Below are 26,484 nucleotides of genomic sequence, written 5' to 3'. Positions count from 1 at the left end.
CCTCTTTCTCTTCCCTACAGCTACTTCCCGTTCTATTGAAATTTGGGACAAAGATTCAGACGAATCTGGTAGTTTGGCCCATACCAATTCTGCATGCTTATTCACTTAGAGGTCCACTAAGTCCTATAATTGGTTTAATCTATGGTTTAGTTTTTAAATAAATGGACATGGAAATTTGTATTCAAATAGGCATTTGATCACAAAATATACATTTCAAAGTCTAGGTAAAAGAAGGTAAAGGACTCCTGGACGGTTAAGTCCAGTGAAAGGCGACTATGGGATTGTGGCGCTCATCTCACTTTCAGGCTGATGGAGCCAGCGTTTGTCCACAGACAGCTTTCCGGGTCATGTGGCCAGCAGGACTAAACCGCTTCTGGCACAACGGGGCACCGTGACAAGTGCCAGAGTGCATGGAAATGCCATTTACCTTCCCGACGGAGCGGTATCTATTTAGCTACTTGCACTGGCGTGCTTTCAGACTGCTAGGTTGGCAAGAGCTGGGAGAGAGCAATGGGAGCTCACCCCATTGCGGAGATTCGAAACACTGAGATTCCCAAGCCCAAGAGGCTCAGTGGTTCAGACCACAGTGCCACCCGCGCCCCCCCTATTTCAAAGTCTAGGGTAGGGTTGTATGGTGGTTATGCCATTTTCTCTCTGTTTCTCCACAGAATCATAGAATTGGAAGGCACCCGAAGTTCTATGCAATGCAGGAATCAGAGCTAAATAACTTTTTGGACAAGTGGCCTTCCAACCTCTGCTTAAAAACCTCCAAGGAGTCCGCCATATTCTGAGGGAGCCCATTCCATGGTTAGACAGCTTTGACCAGGCATTCCCAAACTGCGGCCCTCCAGATGTTTTGGCCTACAACTCCCATGATCCCCAGCTAACAGGACCAGTGGTCAGGGATGATGGGAATTGTAGTCCAAAACATCTGGAGGGCTGAGGTTTGGGGATGCCTGGCTTTGACCATCAGAAAGCTCTTCCAGATGTTTAGCCGGGATCTCCTTTCTTGTAATCTGAATCCCTTGTTTTGGGTCCTACGCTTCGGAGCGAGCTTCCTCCTTCTTCCACGGGAAGACAGCCCTTTAAGATATTTGATAGCCCTTTAAGATATCACCTCTGTAATTCATATTGCTAAGCAGTGTACTGTTCCAGGTTTTAAGTCCCCGAACGACATATTGTTCTAGGAGTGCAGTGCCACAAAAAAAGAAGATGATGTGAATAAGGGGCGCGGGAACGTATGTACCCCAAAAGTGACACATTATGCCCAGATGAAAATTTGCTGGTGTGGACCATAGCTGCCAAGTACCCCGTTTTCCCCGATTTTACTTACCTTTTCCCGGTGGTCCCCCGTATCACTTCGTCTCCCGTTTTTCTCCGTTATTTCTTCCTTCTGATTTGCCCTTCTATGGGCACCAAAAATGGCTGCCGCCGGCTTCAAAAGTCGCATCTATGCATGTCCGGAAGTGCATAGACACTACTTCCAGTGTCGGTGGTGGCCATTTTTGGTGCCCATAGATGGGCAGAGCAACACTGGAAGTTGCATCGACGCACTTCCTGACATGCGTAGAAGCTACTTTTGAAGCCGGCGGTGGCCATTTTTGGTGCCCATAGAAGGGCAAAGTGACACCAGAAGTTACGTCGACGCAACTTCCGGTGTCACACGGCTGCCGGTCCCGGATTCTGCAGTCCGGGACTTGGAAGGCAAGGGTGTGGACGCATTTTAATTAGCATCCTGACAGGTTTGTTGCCCCCCCCCTATCAATTTGTGCAGGTTCAAAATGGGGCTTAAGGGACTAAGCAGGCCTTTGCTTTGTCCACAGTGACTTATGAAAGAACTGAAGAAAGCAGGCAGAAGTTTGTAGAGAGTGAAGAAGGGAGTGGAAAGGCACCAGAAGGAAAGGAATGAAGAGACTTTCGGTGTGTGTGTGTGTGTGTGTTTGTGGTGATGAGAGAAGACAAAGGTGGCCAGCAAAATGGACTCCTCTCAGGACAGGTTGATGGAGTGAGGGAGTTAGCCAAGACAAGCCACTGATTTTGATAGATCACTGAGAGAAGTAAATACCAAGACATGCTTAGCGAGGCGTAAGAGGCTTCTTTTCGGGGTGGGGTGGATGTGGAAGGAGAAATCCACAGAAGTCAGCAGGAAAAAAAATAACAGAAGGAGGGGTGGGGCTAAAGGAAAGAGAGAGAAAGAGAAGCAAAAAAAAAACCCCGAACCTCACACATTGCTGGCCTTTTATTAGCTTGTTGACTTGCTAGAGCTGGGCAAAGGAAATGCAATAAATAACCAAAGTGATCAATTACAGCGTTTTAAATTAAGGCCTGAGTAAAAGCCCCAAGGCTGGAGACAGTAATTGATTTCTAAGTTGGTGTTGAAAGAGGGATCCAGGAAAAAAGTCCCCCTGATGGTGCCACTCCTTGTTTAATATTTGGAGGGGGGGGGCGGCAAAGTCCTCCAGGCCAACATTTTAGTCTTCAATCCTGAGCCACTGATCTTTAATTGAGGCAAATCTTCCAGTGAATGCAATTTTCTTAAATAAGCTCAAGCTCTCTCTCTCTCTCTCTCTCTCTCTCTCTCTCTCTCTCTCTCTCTCTCTCTCTCTCTCTCTCTCTTTGTCTGTAACCCACATCTTTTTTTCTTTTTTTTTAAAAAAATGCCTTATACTTTACAGAGCCCGTTGGCTGAAGGAAGTCAGCACTCCTTCACTAGCTAGAGCATCAGCACCAGCCAGCAAAACAGGTAGGTTGCTACAGGTAAGTTTACCTGCTTTTATTTTTATAGAATCATAGAGTTGGAAGAGACCACAAGGGCCATCCAGTCCAACCCCCTGCCAAGCAGGAAACACCATCAAAGCATTCTTGACATATGCCTGTCAAGAATTTTTTTGCTGGTGGATAAGGGGAATAATGTCCAGAAGGGGCATTTTCCTTGCACCGTCTATTCACCACCTGTTCTGTCAGAGTGGTTACAGAGCGATGGACCTGGGAGACCTGGGTTTGAATCCCCACTCAGCCATGAAGCTCACTGGGTGACCTCGGGCCAGTCGCCGCCTCTCAGCCTAGCCTTGTTGTGGGGAATTAATGAAGTGGGGCAGAACCATGTACACTACATTGAGCCTTGGGTGGGGGTGGGAGAGGAAGGCAGCATATAAATGTAAACAAACAAACAAACAAACAAATATTCCAGAAGTGAGGGCTGCATAGCTTTCTGGGCAACCTTCCGAAAGCAGGTCCAGAAGCAAACCAGTAAAATCTGATTTATTTTTTTATTTTTTACCTTTGCGCAGTAGAAGGCTAAAAAGGTAAAGGTAAAGGACCCCTGGCAGTTAAGTCCAGTCACAAACGACTCTGGGGTTGCGGCGCTCATCTCGCTTTACTGGCTGAGGGAGCCAACATTTGTCCTCAAGACAGTTTTTCTGGGTCATGTGGCTAACATGACAAAGCCGCTTCTGGTGAACCAGAGCAGCTCACGGAAACGCCGTTTACCTTCCTGCCACAGCACTACATATTTATCTACTTGCACTTTTTGGTGTGCTTTCAAACTGCTAGGTAGGCAGGAGCTAGGACCGAGCAATGGGAGCTCACCCTGTCGTGGGGATTCGAACCGCCGACCTTCCAATTGGCAAGCCCTAGGCTTAGTGGTTTAGACCACAGCACCACCCGCCGCGTCCCCACAGTAGTAGGTTAGCATCCTCCATATAGACCAGGCTCCCTCAACCTCGGCCCTCCAGATGTTTTTGGCCTATAACTCCCATGACCCCTGGCTAGCAGGACCAGTGGTCAGGGATGCTGGGAATTGTAGTCTCAAAACATCTGGAGGGCTGAGGTTGAGGAAGCCTGATACAGACAAACATTCAGGCATTTAAAGCAGTATTGCACCGCTTTCATGGTTTCTCCCAAAGAATTCAGGGAACTGTAGTTTGTGAAGGGCACTGCTGAGTTCTGTTAGAGGCCCCCTATTCTCCCAGAGAACTACACTTCCCAGAGTTCCCTGCGAAGAAGAATGCATTGCTAAAGCGCTCTGGGGATTGTACCAACTAAGCCTTATGCACATTAAATGACAGCACCAATAGAATAGGTAGCTAGAAATCTGAAGTTTTAGCTATTACAGACTGAAGAACTTCTTTGGACAGAACTCTTTAGCGGGGACTATTGAGATCTGTGCAAACCACCCAGAGATTACAGTAAACGAGACTCAAGGGGTCGGACAAAAGGCGAGTGGTTTAATTTTATAAATGTATGTACAAGCATACAGAGAAATGTGCTCTCACATCTGATCGAGGGGTTTTCTTGAACCATCACCAGATTTTAGGGGAAAAAATCTTGAGATATACCTTTCCAAAAAAGGCAGAAATCCCCAAAGCAGATCAAAGATTCTTTTTGTACGCCACTGTGGCTGCCAGAACATTAATCGCCCAGAAATGGAAAACGCAAGAGATTCCTTTGATAGTGGAAATGGCCAGATTAACCCATAGAGTCCGGGATCAGGAAGATGAGAAATTTCAATTAGAATGGAGTAAATTTGTGGATTATGCCAAAGACAATTACAAAGGTATGAAATCGCTAGCGGTTTTGACATAACTCCTACATCGCAGAGAATGTAATAGAATTAGACAATACGAGAATAGATTGAATTAGTTTACCATTTGGTGGGAGGAGGGAAGTCAAAGGGTATGGAATCTATGTTGTATATTTGTATAAGCGTGTTGTTGTATTGCTGTATAAATGAATAAAAATTTATTGGTCAAAAATAAAAAATAAAAGAACCATCACAAGATTTTAACTGGCATGGAACAATACACTGCAGTGGGTATCAAAACTGCTTTAAAGGGAGTCTGGGGCTTCACAAAAGTTTGTCAACTTTTATTTCAGGAAGTTTTTAATGTTTGATATTTTTCCCCCTCCCGTTTCCCTTTTGTACAGTGGTACCTCGGGTTGAGTACCCAATCCGTTCTGGGGTGCCATTTGCACCCCAAAAAGTACTCAGCCCGAGCGGCAATAGTGCGCAAAGCTCTGACAGAGCGTTTCTGCGCACGCGCAAAGCGCGCAAAATGCTTCTGCGCATGCGCGCGGCGGAACCCAGAAGTAAACACTTCTGGGTCCAGCGAGTACGCAACCTGAAAGTATGCAATCCGCAGCGTACTCAACCCGAGGTACGACTGTATTTTGTCGGAAGCCGCCCAGAGTGGCTGGGGAAACCAATCTGGATAGACAGGATATTACTACTACTGTTATCATCATCATCATCATCATCATCATCAGAATCCATGCATCATCTCTGTTCTAGCCTTTCCTGATAAGATCCTTGGGCCTTGATCATTTTTTTGCCGCCTCTTGAACTCCCACCAGATCTATGGTGTCCTGTTCAAGATGTCTACCGTGTCAGCCAGCTCAGAAAAGTAAGGCTGGAAGTCTTACATGAAGAACAGAGTTACTTTCCTCGGCCTGTGCTAAAAAAAAAACAACATCAGCAAGCCAGGAAGCCGAAAGACCAGGCATTATCAACACATGGCAGCATTTGCCCATCTTACTGTACCGGAACGGTTCACCGCAGGCCCCATCGGCGCCAGTAAATTTTGTATTATGCATCCTACAAGGGCCTTTCCTAGTAAAATAATATTTTTCCATCTAGATCCTTTTTACGACGGGAACCATATTACTTCCTAATCTATATTGCGGCATGTTTCTCCACCATCAAAGTCAATTACCACTTGGTCCCAGCACACCTCTAAATGGAGTTTTAATTTGTGTATATTAAAGAGGAATCTTCCCATCAGGGTATTCGCTGTAATTAGAGAAACCAGGGCAAGCAGGTTTTTTTACAGGAAGCCTCCCACCTTGTGTCGTAATTGCTAAAGGATAGGGCTGGTCTGTTATGGTCAGTATAACTTTATGCAAACCACCTCATTAACAAAACCTGTTATTAGGGGAGGGCACTTGATTGATGAAGCATGATTCCGATGCTTAATTCAGCCACCTCCAGCTCATTCCCCAGGACACATTCGGTGAGCCCACCTCATCCCATTTATCAAGGTGATATATTTATTACATTTATGCCCTGCTCTTCCTGCAGGAAACTCCGGAGTGCAGGCATCCCACCCCCCACTAATACGCGATCGACTTGCATGCATCCGGCACCAGGAAGTAACAAATTAATGTAATTGGAAATGGCTGGAGAGAGCTGGAGAGTCGTGGGGCTCACGAGGAAGCCCTCCCCAGAGCCTGAAGAGGATGTCAGTGAGGGTAGAGGAAGCCCCGAATAGCTTTGTTTCGGCTGCTTAGCCTCCCCGCCTAACAGCTGATACTTAGGGTAGCGCAGCAACAAGTGCCATTTTCCTGCACATCCAGCCTCTAGCCGGCTCAGAGCTTCAACTCCAGATATTTGGGTCTGGCCTGGGGAGAGACCGGGAGAGCGAGCTAGCTGGAGAGCAGAAAGAAATGGGAGTTTGGAGGATTTTTAGAGGGTGCTCCCCTCTATGCGATTTCAGTTATGCGCAGGGCCCCCTGGAACGCAACCCCTGCATAAATGGGGAGATACCTGTAGCTCACATGAAACCGGCTAAGGAAAGTGGGCCAAGAAAGGCCCACAATTGGTGCGAGATGAAAAAGCAAAGCGGGGAGAATTGAGAGAGAAGAATGCAGACCACAGAAATGACTGGCAGGGAGCCAGGTCTGAAGGGTAACAACAGGAGCTGGAGAGAAAATTTGGCGTGGAAGTAAATTCGCCACAAAGGAAAGGAGGAAGGGTGTGGAGCAGACTATTTAGGCACAGCGGGGAAATGGGCATTCCTCTTCTGTCCTCAGACTGGAATTTTCAGCAACTAAGACAGAATGAAACTTCTCGGGATGAAAACAGTCTGAGGATGTGCGTGTGTGGAACTGAGGCAGATAGATGCTCCCAAAATGGGGACCGCTTCATTCCGCTAGGAAGGTGTGAGCGAGACCAACTTAGATTTTTATTTGCACAGAGGAAGCTTTAAGAATGCTTTATCCCAACCCGCTTCTCCTCTTCCTCCAAACGAGCTTCGGTCATATAAAAACCCTCTATTAAAAAAAATGAAGAACAGTGTGAAGAAAACAGCGGGGAGGGGGAGATCGGACCGAAAGGAAGAGAGGCGCTTTTCTCTTCTGCAAAAACAAGGCCTGGCAAATTGTTACAAATGGACCCAAGTCTGGGAGGGCTGATTAAGCAGCTGACACTGTGGGATTAATGACCTTCTCCCCTCCAGAGAACAGGAGCAAAAATCCAGCACAGGGAGTCGGGATAGCATAAATCTGAGGGAATGGGACAGATCAGCGTTAAGAGTCCTATCAATAATGAAATTTAACACAGCCCGGCAGCTGGCTCAGACAAGCCCCAAAGGAAGGCGGCAGAGAAAGCGGTGGCTTGTTCGCACTGGGGCTGCCCCATAGCAGAATCCAATTTCCTCCCCCCCCCCACCCTCCGACCCCAAAATACCACCGTGGCAAGTTCAACCACACATATTTATCACAGGGCAAAGATCCTTGAGTTGCAAGACAAATCTGTACCATGGGCTAGCTAACGTAAGTTATCAAGTTATCCGCAGGTAACAATCTCCGTCTCACTGGATCCAACTTGCAATTTGTTTAAGTATGTTAAGAGTGGGTGAGCGAGAGGTTGGAGTGAGCCAAAACACCGATCGAGGGCTTTTGATCTGACTTTTGGGATTATCGATCATAAAAACAAAAACATAAAGGGAGGAGTCAATATTTTTCTCCGTTTCCCAGTTGCAACGCTGTTTGTTCACTTTGGTTGTTATTTGTTTGCTTTAAAAAAATAAAATAAAAATGTTGATTTGTTAACCACAACAATGTTCAGAGATAACAAAAAGCAAGAAAAGAACTAACACTATAAGCTGTAAAGCATCCTAGCCTGGAAGGACAAAAGTACAAAGATACAGCGTTGCTCCAAAGGGATAAGAAAATATTAACTCATACAAAAATTCACTTTACAAATCATACGGATTGGTGAGAAATAAATGTATTCTCCACCATTGTTGAGAATCAAGGTTCCATACAGGTTTAAATGAGCCAGATATTTGCATGTACAGGTACGTGTGGGACTGAGTGACCATGTACCTCAATAAAATATTTGTATAAGAAATAAAAAACAAAACAGTAATAGCTGTTCAAGAAGGGCAATTTGCCTTTAAAAATAAAATAATTCAATGAAACAATTCAGTAAAACAATTTTAAATAATAAAGTAGCACAATATCCATTTTTTAAAAATGCTTTGAAAAAAAGGCTACGAAACACCAATAAGCCATTCCTACCCTTAGCGGTGAGCAAAAAACCCCTCTTTTAACTGTGAGCAACAGCAGCCTGTTGCTTGCTATTACAAGTAAGAACACTTCACATACGGCAAGTGTGTTCTCATGCAATAAATCCATTGTTGTGACAGAATCGCGAGAAAAACACGGGGGGAAAGAATCAGACACCGACGTGAGTGTCAGAAGACTACATTGCATTTCAACAGTGTCGCCGTCTCCAGGCATGTCTTTGTAATGGAAACAGGAGATTGAAAAGAAGATGGCAGAGTTTTAATTCAACAACGCGGCCCACCCTCACGCGCTGTCTCAGACAACTCAATCTGAGGGCCATTATTATGACTGGATTGCCCCACACAAATGCGTGGTATTTGAAAACAGTGAAAGGCAGCCATTATGGGGAAAGTCCCTCCCTCCCTCTCGTTCATCCCGCTCCCTCTGTGTCTGCATTTAGTTGCAATTAAAATACACTATTTCATGGTAATTAGCATGAAATAAAGACTGGGACTTGAGGAGACCTCCTTTCAGAAGTTATTAAGATCTGTAGCACACACACAGACACCCCTTTCCCGGCCACGATTCCATTTTCAGTACTTGTGGGCAAAGGCTGAAGAAAGCTGAGGAATGAAGGGTAAGTCTGAGCATCTGTGCTACGCTTGTTAAAAGACCACGGCAGCCCAATCATCAGTGTCAGTAGGGACTTTTACAACTAGGGATTTATAATGACTGTTAAAACAAATCCCTCATGACAAGCGAATTTAAGACTAGGGGCAGAGCGTTCAGAGCAAAACCGAAGCAGAAACAACCAGCTCCATCACATCCACGCACCATGATCACAGAGGTGGAAGAGACCCTGAGGATCATCTAGTCCAGAGGTTCCCAAACTTATTTGGCCTACCGGCCGCTTTTCAGGAAAATAAAAATTAGTATTACTCAGCGCCTCCTGGAAATCTACCTTCTTTAAGCAAACGAACAGAAAGATGCAGCTCCCAGGGGACAGACCAGAGTGAAGCCTGCCATCTCCGTTCGATCTGCCCCAGGGGCAGGGCTGGCGCCCCCCCCCCCGCCATTAGCCAAAAAGGCAGGCAAGCTGAAAGGCAGGATGAAGCTGAAACGGTCTACCCAAGCCCAGGAAAACCCCTCAGTTTGAGCACGACTGCCAAATCCAGGGGAGGCATTCTTGCTGTCCCACAACGGTGCCTGACCTGGCGGTAAACGTCATTACACAACAGATGAAACACTAATAATAATAATATATTAATTATTTATACCCCGCCCATCTGGCTGGGTTTCCCCAGCCACTCTGGGCGGCTTCCAATAGAACATTAAAATACAGTGGTACCTCGGTTTATGGACACAATTGGTTCTGGAAGTCTGTTCATAAACTGAAGCGTTCATAAACTGAAGTGAACTTTCCCATTGAAAGTAATGGAAAGTGGATTAATCTGTTCCAGACGGTCCGCGGAGTACTCAACCTGAAGCGTACTTAACCCGAAGCATGGGTGTAATTCAGGCATCCCCAAACTTCGGCCCTCCAGATGTTCTGGACTACAATTCCCATCTTCCCCAACCACTGGTCCTGTTAGCTAGGGATCATGGGAGTTGTAGGCCAAAACATCTGGAGGGCCGGAGTTTGGGGATGCCTGGTGTAATTGGTTCCGGAAGTCTGTTCATAAACTGAAGCGTTCATAAACTAAAGCGAACTTTCCCATTGAAAGTAATGGAAAGTGGATTAATCCGTTAAGTACGCTTCAGGTTAAGTACAGACTTCCGGAACCAATTGTGTTGTAAACCGAGGTACCACTGCACTTAACCTGAAGCGAACTTTCCCATTGAAAGTAATGGAAAGTGGATTAATCCGTTCCAGACAGGTCCACGGAGTACTTAAACTGAAAGTACTCAAACCGAGGCGTACTTAAACCGAGGTATGACTGTACAATAATCTACGTGTACGAACGTGTCCCCCCCAAAAAAAACTTCTTTTCTTTCTTTATGCTTCAAATGTCCCCCAAATTGCACCCGAGGCTACTACCGGGTACCACCCCCCTTGATCTAGTCCAACCCCCTGCAGTGTGGGAATATGCCACTGTCCCATACAGGGATCGAACCTGCGACCTTGGTCTTATCAGCACCACGCTCTAACCAACTGGCCTATCTAGGAAAGGTCCTCAGGATAGGAGCGCCTTTCCGTTCAACTCTTCAAATCCTCCACTTCCATCCTCACTGTGGTAAGACGCAGGACTGGGAAAGGAGAATCGAGATGGACCCAAGTTCTTGCACTCCAGAACGGGTTTGGGTTTTTCATTTATTTACCCCAGTTGCAAGCTGTTCTGCTTCCAATAGGCTTCCGCTTATCTTCCCTGTGAAGTAGGCTAGACTGAAAGAAAAGTGTATTTCACAATGCCTCTCAGGGCCAAGAGGGTCGGTGATCTGCAACTGAAGGCTGTCCAATATTGCACTGTATTTCCCAAAGTGGACAGTCAGAAGTGTGCAAGAAGGGCGGAGGCCTCTTGAGGTTACTTTTGGCCTCCTGAGGTTACCTTTAAAAAACAACTACACACACATACACACATACACAGAAAACAAAACCCCATTGTTGGATCCATTCATGCTTTATATCCCTCTTCCCTAGGGCAGGCCAACTGGTTGAACAAATGGAACATTTGCTCCAGCTGCCATAAAGGGTAAAGGTAAAGGGACCCCTGACCATTAGGTCTAGTCGTGACCGACTCTGGGGTTGCGCGCTCATCTCGCATTATTGGCCAAGGGAGCCGGCGTATAGCTTCCATGGTCATGTGGCTAGCATGACAAAGCCGCTTCTGGCAAACCAGAGCAGCACATGGAAATGCCGTTTATCTTCCCGCTGTAGCGGTTCCTATTTATCTACTTGCATTTTTGATGTGCTTTCGAACTGCTAGGTTGGCAGGAGCTGGGACCAAGCAACAGGAGCTCACCCCGTCACAGGGATTCGAACCGCCGACCTTCTGATCAGCAAGCCCTAGGCTCAGTGGTTTAACCCACAGCGCCATAGTAGTAGTAGTAGTAGTAGTAGTAATAATAATAATAATAATAATAATAATAATAATAATAATAATAATTTATTATTTATACCCCGCCCATCTGGCTGGGTTTCCCCAGCCACTCTGGGCGGCTTCCAACAGACTCTTAAAATACAATAGTATATTAAACATTAAAAGCTTCCCGAGATAATGAAGAGGAAAATGTTAATGAATTAGAGGAAGATGTGCTGTTCACTGGCCCTGGAGAGACACCATCATCATAGGACTGCAAAACATGAGGCTTCAGAGAGAATAGAGGTGACATGTTCTCTAAAATAATAATAATAATAATAATAATAATAATAATAATAATAATAATAATAATAATTTTTATTTATACCCCGCCCTCCCCAGCCAAGGCCAGGCTCAGGGCGGCTAACACTAGATATAAAACAACTGATTAAAATACAACTTAAGAACAAAATTAAATACATTAAAATTAAAATTAAAATATGCTTATAAGTGTTGCTGGAAGAGGTGCTCTGCTCTCTTGACCAATATTATGGCTCTGTGTGGCTTCTCCACAGCACAAAGCCATGCTCCACGGCATCTCATAATTGTATCTTACCTCTGAGGCTTAAAACAACAACCCCAAAACCTGCCATCAGGAGGGTCCAAGCACGATCTTCTCACTCAGACAGCCAATTTCTACCAATCCTGTAGAGGAGGGCTGGGGAACCAATGCCCCTTGAGCTGCCATGGGACTCCCAACTGCCACCAGCCTGAGCGGCCACGGCCAATGGTTGGCAATGATGGGAGTTGTAGTTCAGAAACATCTGGAGGCGCACAGATCCTCCAGTCCTGTTGGGGAGCAAGAACCCTGGCGCCACAAGGTAACTTCACGGCCCGTTGGTGGAGCCACCCAAAATCGCTTAAGTGTCACATCTCACATTGCATGCTAACTTCAAGATGGAACATCAGCAGGCCCAAGCCCATGACAAATGGAGAGACACCCAAGTGTCTGGGCCTGAGGGCTGGAGCGAACATGACTGAGGGATAATCTAGCGCAGCTTTTGCTGACTTGATGCCCTCCAGATGTTGCCAAGCTACATCTCCCATCAGCCCTAGCCTGTTCTGGGAGTTGTACTTCCAACAACTGGAAGGTGTCAGGCGGGCAACGCCAACTTGTGGAACGAAGCGTATTATGCAGCTAAAGAGAAGGCACGGGCACGGGGTGGGCAATCTTTGGTTCACAGGGTAGGATTCTGGTCTGCGGAGCTATCAGCCCCTCTTGAACTGCCTGTGGTTGACTTTTCCAGCCGGCCATTGCAGTTGTGCTGCAAGCTTGAGAGCAGTACATGTGAAAAGGATCTAGGAGTCTTGGTAGACCACAAACTTGACATGAGTCAGCAGCGTGATGCAGCAGCTAAAAAAGCCAATGCAATTTTGGGCTGCATCAATAGGAGTATAGCATCTAGATCAAGGGAAGTAATAGTACCACTGTATTCTGCTCTGGTCAGTACTCACCTGGAGTACTGTGTCCAGTTCTGGGCACCACAGTTCAAGAAGGATACTGACAAGCTGGAACGTGTCCAGAAGAGGGCAACGAAAATGGTCAAAGGCCTGGAAACGATGCCTTATGAGGAACGGCTTAGGGAGCTGGGTATGTTTAGCCTGAAGAAGAGAAGGTTAAGGGGTGATATGATAGCCACGTTCAAATATATAAAAGGATGTCATATAGAGGAGGGAGAAAGGTTGTTTTCTGCTGCTCCAGAGAAGCGGACACGGAACAATGGATTCAAACTACAAGAAAGAAGCTTCCACCTAAACATTAGGAAGAACTTCCTGACAGTAAGAGCTGTTCGGCAGTGGAATTTGCTGCCAAGGAGTGTGGTGGAGTATCCTTCTTTGGAGGTCTTTAAGCAGAGGCTTGACAGGCATATGTCAAGAATGCTTTGATGGTGTTTCCTGCTCGGCAGGGGGTTGGACTGGATGGCCCTTGTGGTCTCTTCCAACTCTACGATTCTATGATTCTAAGTAAGCAGCTAGATAGAGCTCGACCTACACAGCTTCCCAGCTGAAGCTCTGCAGTGCCTGACAGATATAAGGCAAAGTGGAAACGTGAAAGTGCAAAGCTGCTCGGAGCAGAACTTGACCTGATCCCTCGAGACTGCATAGGAAAGAAATCTCTCAAAAAGCAAATGAAAAGAAAGGCTGCTTTGCCCTTTGGCACTCCTGCGTGCCATTTCCGTATCATAAGGTTGTTGAGTTTGGGGTTTGTTTGTTTTCAAAGTTAAAACCTGCGCCGCTCCTTGCTTTGGGCTGCTTGCTGAACTGGAAGATCACTCTTAACATTTTTTAAAACAATTATTCCGTGGCACAGAAAGATGCTCGTTTCCAGCAGCTCCTATAGGACCGTACATCTCCCTTACTCCAGTGCTTTCAAATGTCAGGCTAGAGGTCTTGCTTAGATTTGGAGCAGAAAAAGGACCAATTCATTATAGCCTTTTTTTCCCTCCCCAGGTTAGCTCTCCACTCCAGTTTGGGGGTGGGTGGAATGAATCGATCTCGAGAAGGAAGGCTCTAATGCAAGATCTTGTATCTTCAACGCCATTTACTTTCAGAGCTGCCGTTAAATCATTTTAGTCTCTGCAGTCCCAAGGCTACAAAAAGCTATCTGTGGCTGCTGTCCAAACCTATAACGCAAGATCCCAAAATCAGCCCCTCTTAAAATAAAAAATAAAAAATTAGAAGCCAGAAGGAAAAGGACAGTTCTCCCCTAACAAAAGCAAGCAGGCTCCAACAGCACTGCGGATTCAGAGAACAAAAGAAAACGTTATTTTTGGGTTATATTTAGTCCTTGCAGCGGGCTTGAAGAAGCCGTCGAAACGAGAGGAGGAAAGGATGAGAGAGGCAGGGTGGAACTGGAAGCAATTTCCCCATCTTGGTTTTGTTGGAGGTAGTTTCCTCACTTCCCAGAGTTAAAGTGCAGCTTTTAACAGCTCAAGGGTGGCTGAGTCAGTATTGCTTTTAACTGGGCTCTTGGCACAGCGACGTGGATTTGATGGGGAAAAAAAAGTTTAAACCAGAGAGAAAGCCGGTTTAAAACAAAAAAAAAAGCCTCGCACATTGACTGCGGTAGTTCGTCTGGAGGAGGGAATCCTTCGGATGCACAGATTCTCCTCCAGCTCAACCACCTTCCAAGCACTTTATTCTCCCACAACAGATGGGAGCCAGAGTGCGCAAGTTCTTTAATGAAGGGAGGCGTGTTAATTAGGCTAGAAAGCAGCCAGGAAGGCCTCCGGGGTTTCCCACCATCCGCATGGCGAGGGGAGGAAATACCGTGTTTCTCATATTATAAGACACGTCTTATATTTATTTTTTCCTCAAAAAAACACACTATGGCTTATTTTCAAGGGATGTCTTATTTTTTTCCTCCTCCTCCTGCCATGGCCGGCATTGCTGCTGCTCCTATCACTATGTCTTATTTTCGGGGTATGGCTTATATTCCTTGAATGCTTAAAAATCCTGCTATGGCTTATTTTATGGGGATGCCTTAAAATATGAGAAACAGGGTACCTAAGAGAGCTGTGCCCCCGAGACAATATATATATTTTTCAATGGCCACCTTTGGTACGTCTCTTGAGATGCTCCTTCTGTCTATTCATCTAGACATGGAACACTGTCGGGCTCAAGTTCCCAGAGACACTTCACAAGGGTTGCATTGTGGAAGTCTAGGACGGAATTAGCAGAGAGATCGTTAGGCTGAACGGTCTGGCAGTGAGCGGAAGCGAAATCTGCATGTCGTTAGTGCACAAGGGTTGCGTCACCATCAAGGAGGTGGGGGTTACCAGGTAAAAATAATAGTCCCTTCCCTTGCCCCAATTATCTGGGTGAAATAAATGCTTATTAATTTTGGTTGCTCCTTCATGGATCACTGCCTTGTCATGGCAAAGGGGCTTGAATAACTCAGAGAAGCTATGAGCTCAGAGAAGCTATGAGCCCTGAGTGCTCACTGGAGGGACAGATCCTGAAACTGAGGCTCCAATACTTTGGCCACCTCATGAGAAGAGAAGACTCCCTTGAAAATGTTGGAAAAGACTGAGGGCACAAGGAGAAAGGGACGACAGAGGACGAGATGGCTGGACAGTGTTCTCGAAGTGACTAACATGAGTTTGACCAAACTGCGGGAGGCAGTGGAAGACAGGAGTGCCTGGCGTGCTATGGTCCATGGGGTCACGAAGAGTCGGACACAATTAAATGACTAAACAACAACAACAAATTTCGGTTGTGTTCTGTTGTTGATAATATGAATGCACACCACTTTTTGTGTTCTGTATGCATTCCAAACATGGAAGAAAATCATTTTATTTTATTTTTTGGAGGGGGAGGATTTAAATTGGACAGATCTTACTGTTCGGATTTTTTTAATAATTTGGATTGGAAACTATAGGGAGAAAATGAGTTATTTGGATATGTAGCCCCAAACCTGTAACAGCTCTCATAATCCTAGGCTAGATGGGCCTTTGGCATGATGCAGAAAGCTGTTGGAAACATTGAATTGTAGAGTTGAAAGGGATCTAGTTCAGGTCCCTGCAATGCAGGAATATACAGGAATCGAACACGCAATACAGTGGTATCTTGGTTCTCAAATGCCTTGGCACTCAAACAACTTGGAACCCAAACACTGCAAACCAGGAAGTAAGTGTTCTGGTTTGTGAACTGTTTTTGGAAGCCGAACTTGCTACGTTTTGAGTGTTATGCTTCCGTTTTGAGTGCCACACTTCCGATTTGAGTGTTATGTCGAGGTCTGTCTGTTTTTGCTATTTATTTCGAGTTTTATTTGCGGCTCTTTTTGTTTTGTTCGTGTCAGAGGGCCGTCGTGGCTACTCTAGAGTAACTCCGCTTGAGTCCAGTTTGTCTTCAAAGATGTTTATTGTGCTATTTATTTACAGTGTAGAAACAGCTTGAATCACAACCTCTCATTCCGAATCAGAATCCGGCAATGGCGTGCGTCTGTTCCTACGCCAGCAAAGTAGTCTGGGCACCCCAAAACGCCACCCCCTTGACCTGCGTTGCGGCACTCTCCTTACTTCTGGCCCCGGAAGGAGTGATGCCCTTTCAGCTTCCTCCCTCAGCAGTCGGTGCCCGGGCTCTGCAGCATCTCTAAGCGTCTGGCTGCATCCGTCTGGCTGCATTTTTCCATCCTCTGATTTCTCTCCTCCTCCGAGCCTCCCCCTCCCCCTCTGGCTCCTTCAGAACCACTGGTGCTCTCTGTACTTGACGAGGTGGACGTCAGGATGATGGGGGCTGGCTCCCTGTAGGGGAGTCACCCTTACAGTTTGACTATGTGGAACCCAGTTCAGCTACTGATGGATTGATTGTGTGACGTTGTTTATTGCTTTCATTTTATGGATCATTGGTCTTGTCAGATAGTAAAATTCATGTAAAATTGCTGTTTTGGGGGTTGTTTTTAAAAGTCTGGAATGGATTAATCCATTTTGCATTACTTTCTATAGGAAAGTGCGCCTTGGTTTTGGAACGCTTTGGTTTTGGAACGGACTTCCGGAATGGATTAAGTTTGAGAATCAAGGTACCACTGTACTGGTGTTATCAGCACCATGCTCTAACCCAGGGGTCCCTAAACTAAGGCCCAGGGGTAGAGGGGAGGAAATACCTAAGAGAGCTGTGCCCCCGAGACAATTTTTTTTCCAATGGCCACCTTTGGTACGTCTCTTGAGATGCTCCGTCTGTCTATTCATCTAGACATGGAATTTTCTGCAGATTAACACTGGATCTGTTCCAGCAGTAACAATGGGGGTTTCCTTAAGACAAATAACCAACAACTCTCAGACATGAAGTGAGGATATGTGCCTGGAAAGCTTTGCACAAAAGGACGTCTGGATGAGTGCTAAATCGAGTGATTCCTCAACTGTGCAATGCAGGACACAAGCCGCTGCTGTAACAGAGACTTGTGGCACCCTTAAAGCCTAGCCAATTTATTGTGGTATAAGTTATTGTGGAGCACAGTTAATGTCATCAGATTCATCTTGAATTGCAGGTATATATACAAGCAAGAGGTGCGGGGAGGACTGTAAACAGTGAGGTCAGCAGGAAATAAAATGCTGGAAAAGTACAGAAATGGATAATATTGCACAGTAATTAAACATGGTAATTCACAAAATAATGATAATGTAATATGTGGCCTGCTATTTATGGCCAGCACCTGAATGTTTATGCCATAATAAATTTGGAAAAAAATCATTCCATGGGTTAAGAAGAGAGTGGAAAATGATATCCACCAACACTCTTGAGATAACAAAATTAATCACAGTAGTAGAATTTTTACACTAGAGCGAACTATCCGATATTGTTTAGACATTTTAATGCAATGAACTTAAGCTCATTCCACTCCTTAACATAGTCAAAGCCAACACGAGATGCATTTTGTCAACCTTTTTAAAAATTAAATACTGCAACTCAATTGAAATCAGTGCTACAAAACCAAAGATTAAATATCATCCTAGAAGAGCAAAGCAATTTAAAACCGTAAGCCTAGAAATGCACCCCAAAGTTCAGAAAGTAAAAATCTGGTGTTTTTTTGTTTTGCTTTTTTAAAGTTAGGAAACAAAAGAAGTACTTTCTCTGACACCTCTACTTTAGAAAGGAAAGGAAAATGTGGAGGAAAGATTTATAGTGTGTGTGTGTGTGTGTGTGTGTGTGTGTGTGTGTGTGTGTGTGTGCTTTCTAGTTAGTGATACAATTTTTATCCTCAACTTGACAGGATGTAGAAAATAATTACAAATGAAAAGGTTATTCATAATTTTTAAATGAGTTAATTAGTAAACCCAGTCAGAGTCACTCATTACATTAATTAATAATTGATTATACTTGAAATTAAACACAGTTTTTCATTAAATCTAATTAAATATCTGAATCCCCCCCCTCAACATGGTGATTAGATCAGTGGGCCTGATAGCAGCTCTCCTCATTAACTATGTTTATGCAGGGCTCAACCAATTACTTTTGATTTTGAATAATTCTTTTAGAATTTGGAAATCATGGACTCATGATCCCCACCAGCATAACATGGCCAATAATCCCCCCCACACCTTTATTTTTGGTGAATCTTGCCAATCTACTTTGGCATGTGGAAGATACTTCAAAACCATTAAGATATGAAAAAAGTTAAGGTTTATATCCAAAGTAGCGCCATGTTAAAGGCCCTGTCCGCACAGGGATTTCTGTTTGTGCAAAGGAATGCTCTCCAACTCTCTTCCCCATGTAATGCTCCCTAAATCTGTTCCAAGGGATCCCCCAACCCTCTCGACCAATTTGGATAGGGTGTGGGGCACACACAGAGGATGGGGTGTGTGGAGAGAGTGGATGCTTTGTTACAAAAGTGTAAATTGTTGTGCTGACGGAACAGGTGAACTGGACAGCCCCCGATTGCTTATGTAAAAAAATGGAAAGACATTTTGGACTCACAGCTGTCCATGTAGGCACAGGTTAATTCTGTGTCCAGGGCGGCTGTCTACCAGCTCCATCTGGTATGCAGGCTGAGACCATACCTGCCCACAGACTGTCTTGCCAGAGTGATGCATGCTCTAGTTATCTCCCGCTTGGACTACTGCAATGCGCTCTACGTGGGCCTAGCTTTGAAGGTGACCCGGAAACTACAACCAATCCAGAATGCGGCAGCTAGACTGGTGACTGAGAGCGGCCAACGAGACCATATAACACCGGTCCTGAAAGACCTACATTGGCTCCCAGTCCGTTTCCGAGCACAATTCAAAGTGTTGGTGCTGTCCTTTAAAGCCCTAAACAGTCTCGGCCCCGTATACCTGAAGGAGCATCTCCACCCCCATCGTTCAACCTGGACACTGAGGTCCAGCTCCGAGGGCCTTCTGCCGGTTCCCTGCCTGCGAGAAGCGAGGTTACAGGGAACCAGGCAGAGGGCCTTCTCAGTAGTGGCGCTTGCCCTGTGGAACGCCCTCCCATCCGATGTCAAGGAAATAAACAACTACAGTGGAACCTCGGTTTATGAACACCTCGGTTTATGAATTTTCGGTTTACGAACGCTGCGGACCCATCTGGAAAGGATTAATTCACTTTCCATTACTTTCAATGGAAAAGTTCACTTCAGTTTATGAATGCTTCAGTTTATGAACAGACTTCCGGAACCAATTACCCCCATGCTTCGGGTTAAGTACGCTTCAGGTTGAGTACTCCACGGACCCATCTGGAACGGATTAACCCACTTTCCATTACTTTCAATGGGAAAGTTCGCTTCAGTTTATGGACGCTTCAGTTTAAGTACTCCGTGGACCGTCTGGAACAGATTAATCCACTTTCCATTACTTTCAATGGGAAAGTTCGCTTCAGTTTATGAATGCTTCAGTTTATGAACAGACTTCCGGAACCAATTGTGTTCATAAACCGAGGCACCACTGTATCCGACGTTTAGAAGACATTTGAAGGCAGCCCTGTTTAGGGAAGTTTTTAATGACTGATGTTTTAATGTATTTCAAACCTTTTGTTGGAAGCCGCCCAGAGTGGCTGGGAAAACCCAGCCAGATGGGCGGGGTATAAATAATAAAGTATTATTATTATTATTATTATTATTATTATTATTATTATTAAGCCAGACGGCATGGCAGAAGTGAGATTTTCACACATACAACCCCTCCCCTGGCCAAGAAGTCCTGCCTGCTTTTGATGGATGCCGAAGTTCTACATGAACTAGGGACAAGTTCAGAGATAATGTCCCAACATCTACTTGGCGCATAAAGATAACACAAGATAAATGGGACGCAGGGGTTGGACATACTTGGCAAATGATGAAAGGTGACTGCACCTTCCATCAAGCTGCTCTCAATTTAATGCTCGCTGATTAATCACTTCTGCTCCTGCTATGGAGCACGCTAAAAAAAAAGAGGTGACCGTAAGCACACCGGCAATCTTTTGAGAGCCGGGGTTGGGGGTGGAAGAGAGATTTGGTCATTAAAGAAATATCCGCCAGAAGAATACAGCAGCAGGTGAAATAATCTGTTGGTAACAAATTGGATGCATGAGGGACGCAAGCAGGGAAGTCCTATTTTCTACTCACATGTGCAGCTTGCAGCACGTTATAACACTAATGCTTTACCATTCGATAGCATGGAAGAAGCGAAGGCAAAATCAACAGGGAGCTCGATTCTGCTGCATGGGAACAAGTGCTTTTACCTAGGCTTAAAGAGTCCTAGGAACATAATTATAGCAAGCACAACCACCCCCATCTATTGGGTTGTGGGTTTGTTTGCTTTTTGTAAGGTTTCAGGTTTTTTTTCTCTCCCGAATGGAAACAAATACAAATTTGGGGCTGATGTGTTAAGCTGGTGTCTCGGCGAAGGAGAAAAGAGAGGCATAAAATGTAAGTACTCCTTTTCTGAACTGCAGAAGCATCATTGATAAGAGAGCAGCAGGGAGGTAGAAAATACAGGAAAAGGAATGGGGGTGAGAATTCCAGGCTCAAAGAGGCATGTGTGTTTTCACTGAGACCAAAACATTACAAGCTGAATTCTTCAGAGATTCTCTTAGGCACAACCACGTTCCGGAGATAGCCTCCCTGCTCAATTACGCAATAATTCTGAGAGATGATTTAATTATTACACAACAGAGTTTGGAGGCTGTTGTGCCCGAGAGCACCCCAAAGAAGAATTGAATCAGAAATGGGCTGGGCTTATTGAAAACACAGTTGAAAGCCGTTATTCTTCTTATCCTGAAAGATCACTGTCCCCACCCCTCAAAGTCTACAATCCTTTCTTGCCTTAAAAGTACTGGAAAAGCTGGGAAATTGAGGAAGGACACTTTCCATGTTTGCCAGCTATTGTGCGAGGATTCCGAAAGCGGATAAACAATATTCCAGATTTTGTACGGTATCTGGAATGTTTTGCCCCAAATTACGCAGATTTCATAGATGGGTAAACCTGCAAACTGCTCTTCCAACCATTGCCACCCCATTTGCAGCTCCATTCACCTAATTTATCGGAGAAGGGGGTGGAAACAAAGAAATCAAGAATGGGTATTAATCTCTGGGGACAAGCTGACTCTTCTAACTAACCTGCCCCACTCCCTTCCTACAAGATGTTTCCTTGTCAAAATTCAGAAATCACCAAAAAGGAAGTAAACACATGCCACCACTCCAAGTGAGCTGTCATTTACTGTTTGCCCTCTAGGTATTTGTAGGTGTCTCCATTTCTCTAAGAGCAGAATGTGCATTTACCCATAGCATATGGTGCAACAGACTGTTTAAAGCAAGGTTTCCTAAACTTGGGTCTCCAGCTGTTTTTGGACTACAACTCCCATCATCCCTGGCTAGCAGGACCAGTAATCAGTGATGATGGGGATTGTAGTCCAAAAACAGCTGGAGACCCAAATATGGGAAACCCTGGTTTAAAACATAAGCCACTTTTCTGGAGCTCTCATCCTGATGTTCCAGATGCCTACTGGAAGACTTCCTATACGTATTTGGGTCTTTTACTCATTGATCAGCTCCTTGGAGAGGTTGGGAGTAGATCTGTCCAGCAAATTCCTTCATCTCCCCCCAGTGGAGGAATCAAACTTGTTACAGGCAGCACACAGTATGCAAGGCAAAGAAGGTTCTCTCTGGACAACTCGGCCAAAGGAGCAGAATCGCCCAACAAAAACACCGGCATTTTCATTTTACTGAAAAGGGTCGAAGGAGAAAGCTTACCGATAAAATAAGCCAGCAGTATCACCAGTGTGACCGAGATGATGATGGCACTCAAAGCAGCACATTTCCACGTACAGTACTTATAGGGTTTCTTCAGGTTAAAGGCTGGCCTAGAAAATGTACTCCTGGGAAGAGGTCTAGGGGGAGGCGAGTACACAGTGCTGGACGTCAAGGGGTATCCTGGAGATGTTGTACAAAAGAGGGGAGAGGTGCCTCCTGGTTTGAACAGGAAGTGCCTGTGGGGAGAGAAAGAGAGAGATTGCACGTGATTGAGGCACAAGGAGGATTTTAAACTTAGCAGCACTTGGCTAAACACACACACACACACACAAACAGTGCCATGCATCGAGGACAAAGGTTTTGTAAAAACAGGAAAGAAGCAGAAAGAAGAAGAAGAAGAAGAAGAAGAAGAAGAAGAAGAAGAAGAAGAAGAAGGAAGAAAGAAATGAAATGCATCCACTGAAATTAAAAAAGTAAGCCTGTTAAAAAACACTGGAGCTACTAATTCATGTCTCCATAAGAAAGCCAAAGGACAAATTATATTGGTTGTATACAGTGGCGGCAGGTGTCCAATGAGCAGAACTCAGGGAGACCAAGAGAAGGTGGATCCAGAGTTAATGACACACAGATCCACTCTCCTGACTGGCTGTAAATAAGAAGGCAGGCAAGTGACAAAGGGAGGATGCCAGGCTGAGGCTGGTGGGACACTGACCCACTTGCCCAAACAGACCAGCCTTCGCTAGTTGTGTGAGAGTGTGTCCCCAAATGTTATCTACTACACTGCGCAGAGTGAAGGATGATGCGTGTTACGTTTGCGCCACTGCCATTTTGTGACAAGTGTTGAGATTTTTGTCGGTGGTGGTCTTTTGGCGCCCCTGTGGCGGATCTTGACGTTTTTCCTGTACTCTCTCCGTAAAGAGAAGGGCACCACCCAAAGCCGAGCTGGTATACACTGGGAGATGTTTTCTCGTCAAAACGGAAGGAAGCAGCAGCAATAATGGCAGGATGTGCCGGTTTAAGGGTACAACTCCACATTACAAGAAGCAAAGGGGGATTCCCAGCCTAGTGTTACCCCCGAGTGGAGATGAGAGAGGGGCATGTTTGCAGGAGAGATATCAGTGGGCTTACACCATTGAGAGAGCCAGTCAACATGGGTGAGGATAAGGCTGTCTGATGCAAAGTCTCCCCTGCAGGTGTCTCATCCTGCGCTGCATTCACACAACTTTCTGGTCACCACCATGATCTCCTTGCTGAACCTCTTCCTAAGGCACCTTGGTTGGCCAACCCTGAATATTCTAGCTCAGCCTTTCTCAGCACTGGGTCCCCAGATGATCTTGAACCACAACTCGTATGAACTGACCAGGACCATGCAATCATCATCTGAGGCCCTTCTTTGTGGGCCTCCTCCATGAAAGGTCCAGAGGGTGGCAACACGAGAACGGGGCCTTTTCTGCAGTGGCTCCCCGTTAGTGGAATGCTCTCCGCAGGGAAGCTCGCCTGGCGCTTTCATTATACACCTTTAGGCACCAGGTGAAAATGTTCCTTTATAACCAGGCCTTGGGCTGATTAAATAATCTATGGCCTTTTAAATGTGTTTGTGGGAGGCAAGTTATTCGTTTCCTTTGTTGTTTTTTGTGTTATGCATGTTCTTGCCCTTGTTTTTATTACGTACAGTGGTACCTCTACTTACGAATTTAATGCGTTCCGAACACACATTTGTAAGTCGAAAAAATTTGTAAGTCGAATCCCATAGGAATGCATTGGGAGAAAAACATCTTAAGTAGAAGCAACCCTATCTATAAATTCGTAAGTAGAAAAAAATCCTATCTAAACCACATCCAAGATGGCGGATGGAGCTCCATTCGTAAGTAGAAATATTTGTAAGTAGAGTTATTCGTAAGTAGAGGTACCACTGTATTTTGTGTTCTCATTTTGTGCACCACCCTGTGATCTTCGGATGAAGGATGGTACTCAAATTCAATCATCATCATCATCATCATCCACAACAATTCCCATCATCTCTGACCACTGGCCATGTTGGCTAGGAAAGATGGGAGTTGTAGTCCAACAACACCTAGGGACCCAAGGTTGAGAAAACCTGCTGCAAGATGGATCACTGGTATGTGGTCCAAAGTGACATTCTCCCGTTTTTCTGTGAAGGCCCAGATGGCATACATAAGGTTTCCATAGGCAGCTCACCTATCCAGGTACTGACCAGCCCTAGACCTGCTGCTGGGGAAGTTGCCTTCAGGACCACAGCCCTGAGACCAGGTACAGAATAAGCAGCTAGGAGTTAAAACCATCCTGATCAATTGCACTGATCAGGATTTTTCTTTTAAAAAACCGGCTGCATTCTAGTTGCAGAATGACTTCTGCTCATGCAATGGAACCTGCAGGCCTTTGCACACCCACCCTCCAAATATTCTCTGGGTCCACCCACCCACCCCCAACAAATTTGGAAGGGGGTGCAGGGGTGTGCAAGAGGAGGAGATGGAGCTAAATTTGTTTGCATGAGTGGACGTTGTTCCATGAGTGCAAAGACTTCACTGGATGCAGTCCCACTGGCTCTTACCAAAAGGGACACCACCCCCGTAGGGAAACGGAATGTTACCAGCTCCACGATTCCCTGAAATATATGCCAACTTCTCCAATCAAAATGATGGACACGTGAAAAAAAAAGTGCCGTTGAAGCAAACAACCACTGTTGTCAAACGGACACAAAACTCCCCACCCCAAAGTTCAGACATGAAACCTGGAAAACATCAGATTAGGACATTTAAAGCATCTCAAATGAAGCACAAAGCAAAACACAGTGACATGTCTTAGAAGACCTGCTATCCCACTGCAGCTGCCTCTGTGTTAGTGAAATGGCTTTCAAGGTGTCAGGAGGAAGCCAATGAGATGCTATGGATTGGCATATTAACGAGGCTGCCATTAATATGTGCAGGACAATTTGTGTTCCATACTGTCACGGACCTCATTGTTCTTATTACGACTTTTTTTTGGGGGGGGGAGGTGAGGGGAAGAGAGGAAAGTAGGGTGGGGGGGATAGATTACGTGAGACAAGAAAGTGAGGGGGGAAATAATAATATGATGGATTAATTTGTCATGCAGAGGACCGGGGAATGGTTGCAATATTAAGAGAGCAAAGACCAGATTAAGCGTCAACGTACCCATCATTGAAAGCACCGTCATGTCGGGAGGAGGTGAGAATGTCCATCTCAATGAGGTTGTCCTGCAATGTCTCTAGGAATGTCTGCTTTGCTATGTTTCTACATACATATGGAAACATGAATGAAGCCAAGTGAGACATGCATCTATGAAGTGTGACCTCATAAACCCACAAATGGTTATAGTGCAGCTGTGCATGGGATTAGAATGACGGGGCACTCATTGATATGTATAGCATGTTACAACATATACATATATAGCATTGGTGAATGTTCACTTCCATATATAATAAAAAAATTCCTTCAGTAGCACCTTAAAGACCAACTAAGTTTATATTTTGGTATGAGCTTTCGTGTGCATGCACACTTCTTCAGATACACTTCTTCAGATACATGGTGTATCTGAAGAAGTGTGCATGCACACGAAAGCTCATACCAAAATATAAACTTAGTTGGTCTTTAAGGTGCTACTGAAGGAATTTTTTTATTTTGCTTCGACTCAGACCAACACGGCTACCTACCTGTAACTTCCATATATATACACACATCTATTCTATGTACGCACACACACAAGAATATATACGTGTGTGTATTGCCATGAAGATCTTAACATTTGTTGAATGTTCGCATTCACGCCTCAAGGTTGGTGACCCGACCATAGCTGGCAAGTACCCCGTTTTCCCCGGGAAACCCCCGTTTTTTCTTACCTTTTCCCAGCGGTCCCCCGTATCACTTCGTCTCCCGTTATTCTCCCTTATATTCTCCTGCTGGTGGCCATTTCCACCCCCTGATTTACCCATCTATGGGCACAGAAAATGGCCGGTACCGGCTTCGAAAGTCGCGTCTACGCATATCCGGAAGTGTGTAGACGAGACTTCCGGTGTCGGCGGCGGCCATTTTTGGTGCCCGTAGATGGGCAGAGCGACACCGGAAGTTGTGTCTACGCACTTCCGGACATGCGTAGACGTGACTTTCGAAGCCGGCGGCGGCCATTTTTGGTGCCCATAAATGGGCAAAGCGACACCAACACTGGAAGTTGGGTCTACGCAACTTCCGGTGTCACGCAGCTGCCGGTCCCAGATTCTGCAGTCCGGGACTTGGAAGGTATGGACCCGACACGAACTTTGGGAACATGAGAGAATTCCTTTTGTCGGCGAATGCCAACTATTACGCTTGGGTGATAAGAACACTCAGCCGTGTTATCCTCTTTTGAGTTTTCAGACATTCACAGAATTCATCTGGGATTGCCAACCGTCACAGGTAAATGCCAACATTCATCAGATTTCAG

At 45.4% G+C, this 26,484-nt stretch overlaps 1 protein-coding gene across 1 annotated transcript in view; it reads right to left on the bottom strand.

Moving 5' to 3' along the window:
• TENM4 (teneurin transmembrane protein 4) overlaps positions 1 to 26,484 on the bottom strand; it is a 1,459,233-nt gene that overhangs the window by 192,413 nt on the left and 1,240,336 nt on the right. Inside the window, exons 11-12 of the mRNA XM_060274010.1 lie at positions 25,200 to 25,298; positions 22,027 to 22,262 (exon numbers count right to left, since the gene is read on the bottom strand). Coding sequence (XP_060129993.1) covers positions 22,027 to 22,262; positions 25,200 to 25,298 — 335 coding nt within the window. The remainder of the gene's footprint in view (positions 1 to 22,026; positions 22,263 to 25,199; positions 25,299 to 26,484) is intronic.

This window comes from Zootoca vivipara, chromosome 4, assembly GCF_963506605.1.
Source record: "Zootoca vivipara chromosome 4, rZooViv1.1, whole genome shotgun sequence".
Classification (NCBI taxonomy): domain Eukaryota; kingdom Metazoa; phylum Chordata; class Lepidosauria; order Squamata; family Lacertidae; genus Zootoca; species Zootoca vivipara.
The sequence above is the reverse complement of the archived record's forward strand: the minus strand, read 5'-3'. Positions and strand labels throughout refer to the sequence as shown.